General features: G+C 41.4%; 1 protein-coding gene across 1 annotated transcript; it reads right to left on the bottom strand.

Moving 5' to 3' along the window:
- Positions 1-802: 802 nt before the first annotated feature.
- Positions 803-1438, bottom strand: LOC100888405 (platelet glycoprotein Ib alpha chain). The gene is made up of 2 exons (XM_030985971.1): positions 1305-1438; positions 803-1136 (listed from the first exon to the last, which is right to left on the bottom strand). The coding sequence occupies exons 1-2, from the start codon at positions 1436-1438 to the stop codon at positions 803-805; spliced, it is 468 nt and encodes a 155-aa protein (XP_030841831.1).

Genomic DNA, 1438 nt, shown 5'->3' with positions numbered 1-1438 from the left:
TCGGGAGCGCCAGGAGTGTCACGTATGAGAGACATGAGAACTATACAAGAACCCACTATTATAATTATTATTATACAATAACTTCGCTAAAAGACACAATCACAGAATCAGAAGAAAACTATTAGTACATGATGAACTATACCAATCTCACAAGCCCGAAAGATTTGCATCAAATCAAGAAAGTATGTCAATACTATATCAATATTACTAAAACAAGAGGTGTTGTAGTCGAGTGGCTGAGCACTTGTTTGTATATACAAAGGTTTCATCGCCGACACGGAACCAATGTCTTTGGTAAGGCATTAATCTACATTTGCCACTCCGTACCGGGAAGAGAAATGGCGACTTGGAAAGATGACGAAACCCTTTGTGATAATAATTGCCAATACATGATTTATCCACTCCATGCTCCTCTTGTTTTGTTTATTCTCAGTTGCGTGCTATTATAGAGATAAATATAGCACGAATGATTTAAGATTACCTCTGTAATAAACATCGAATTTTCCAAACAACAAAATCATGACTAAAAGCGAGTTTAACACATTTGACGAATTATGAAATACAAATATAAATATAAATTATGTTTTATACTTGTTGCAAAGAAATAGCTCTGACATATTTTATCCGGTATATAATAATCAGATGTAGTTAGTGACTGGTATGATCAGTGAATACGTACCGTGAATAAAAAAAGCCATCATAAAAATCATTGTATGTATATTATGTAAAAAATGGCTTTTGTATTGCAGCGTATTTCAGGGTAGAATGATAGACAGTTGTTAGAAGAAAAGAGAATGAAACCTTAGCCACGAGCACGGGATGATTGTTGGCAGCTGTAGGGTTTGGTTGGGTATCTGTTCCAGTGGTCGGAACAGTTGTAGGGTTGGTGGGGTATCTGTTCCAGTGGTCGGAACAGTTGTAGGGTTTGGTGGGTGTCTGTTCCAGGGGTCGGAACAGTTGTAGGGTTTGGTGGGGTGTCTGTTCCAGTGGTCAAAACAGTTGTAGGGTTGGGTGGGGTGTCTGTTCCAGTGGTCGGAACAGTTGTAGGGTTTGGTGGGGTGTCTGTTCCAGTGGTCGGAACAGTTGTAGGGTTTGGTGGGGTGTCTGTTCCAAGGGTCGGAACAGTTGTAGGGGGCCTGAGTGGGTTCTTTAGGAGAGATTGTTGTAGGAGTGGTTAGCAACTGTAGGAGTCGATCTGGGTAGGGTTGGGGTGGTAGTTGCAGAGGGAGAGGATTTGCCCAGTCCGACACCTAGACCAACAGTAACCGCTACAATCGCTAAAATAAAAAAACAATATGGCTAGCCATTGCTTTCGACAGAAATCCAAAGGTGGCTTTGATGGGATGGGAAAAGTAGTGGCAGCCTTCACCAGAAATTCCTTCAAGTCTTCCCAGTTAGTTTCCTGCATCTCGACAGGTCCATCCAGCTTACCGCACAT

This window comes from Strongylocentrotus purpuratus, unplaced genomic scaffold (genome assembly GCF_000002235.5).
Source record: "Strongylocentrotus purpuratus isolate Spur 01 unplaced genomic scaffold, Spur_5.0 spur5_scaffold_15, whole genome shotgun sequence".
Lineage (NCBI taxonomy): Eukaryota > Metazoa > Echinodermata > Echinoidea > Camarodonta > Strongylocentrotidae > Strongylocentrotus > Strongylocentrotus purpuratus.
The sequence above is the reverse complement of the archived record's forward strand: the minus strand, read 5'-3'. Positions and strand labels throughout refer to the sequence as shown.

Bases quoted from the DNA above. Each gene is read 5' to 3' on its own strand.
- LOC100888405 (XM_030985971.1), bottom strand. From the start codon at position 1,438: ATGTGCGGTAAGCTGGATGGACCTGTCGAGATGCAGGAAACTAACTGG. The intron at 1,137-1,304 runs GCTAGCCATATT...GAACCCACTCAG, and splicing joins GATTTCTGTCGAAAGCAATG to GCCCCCTACAACTGTTCCGA.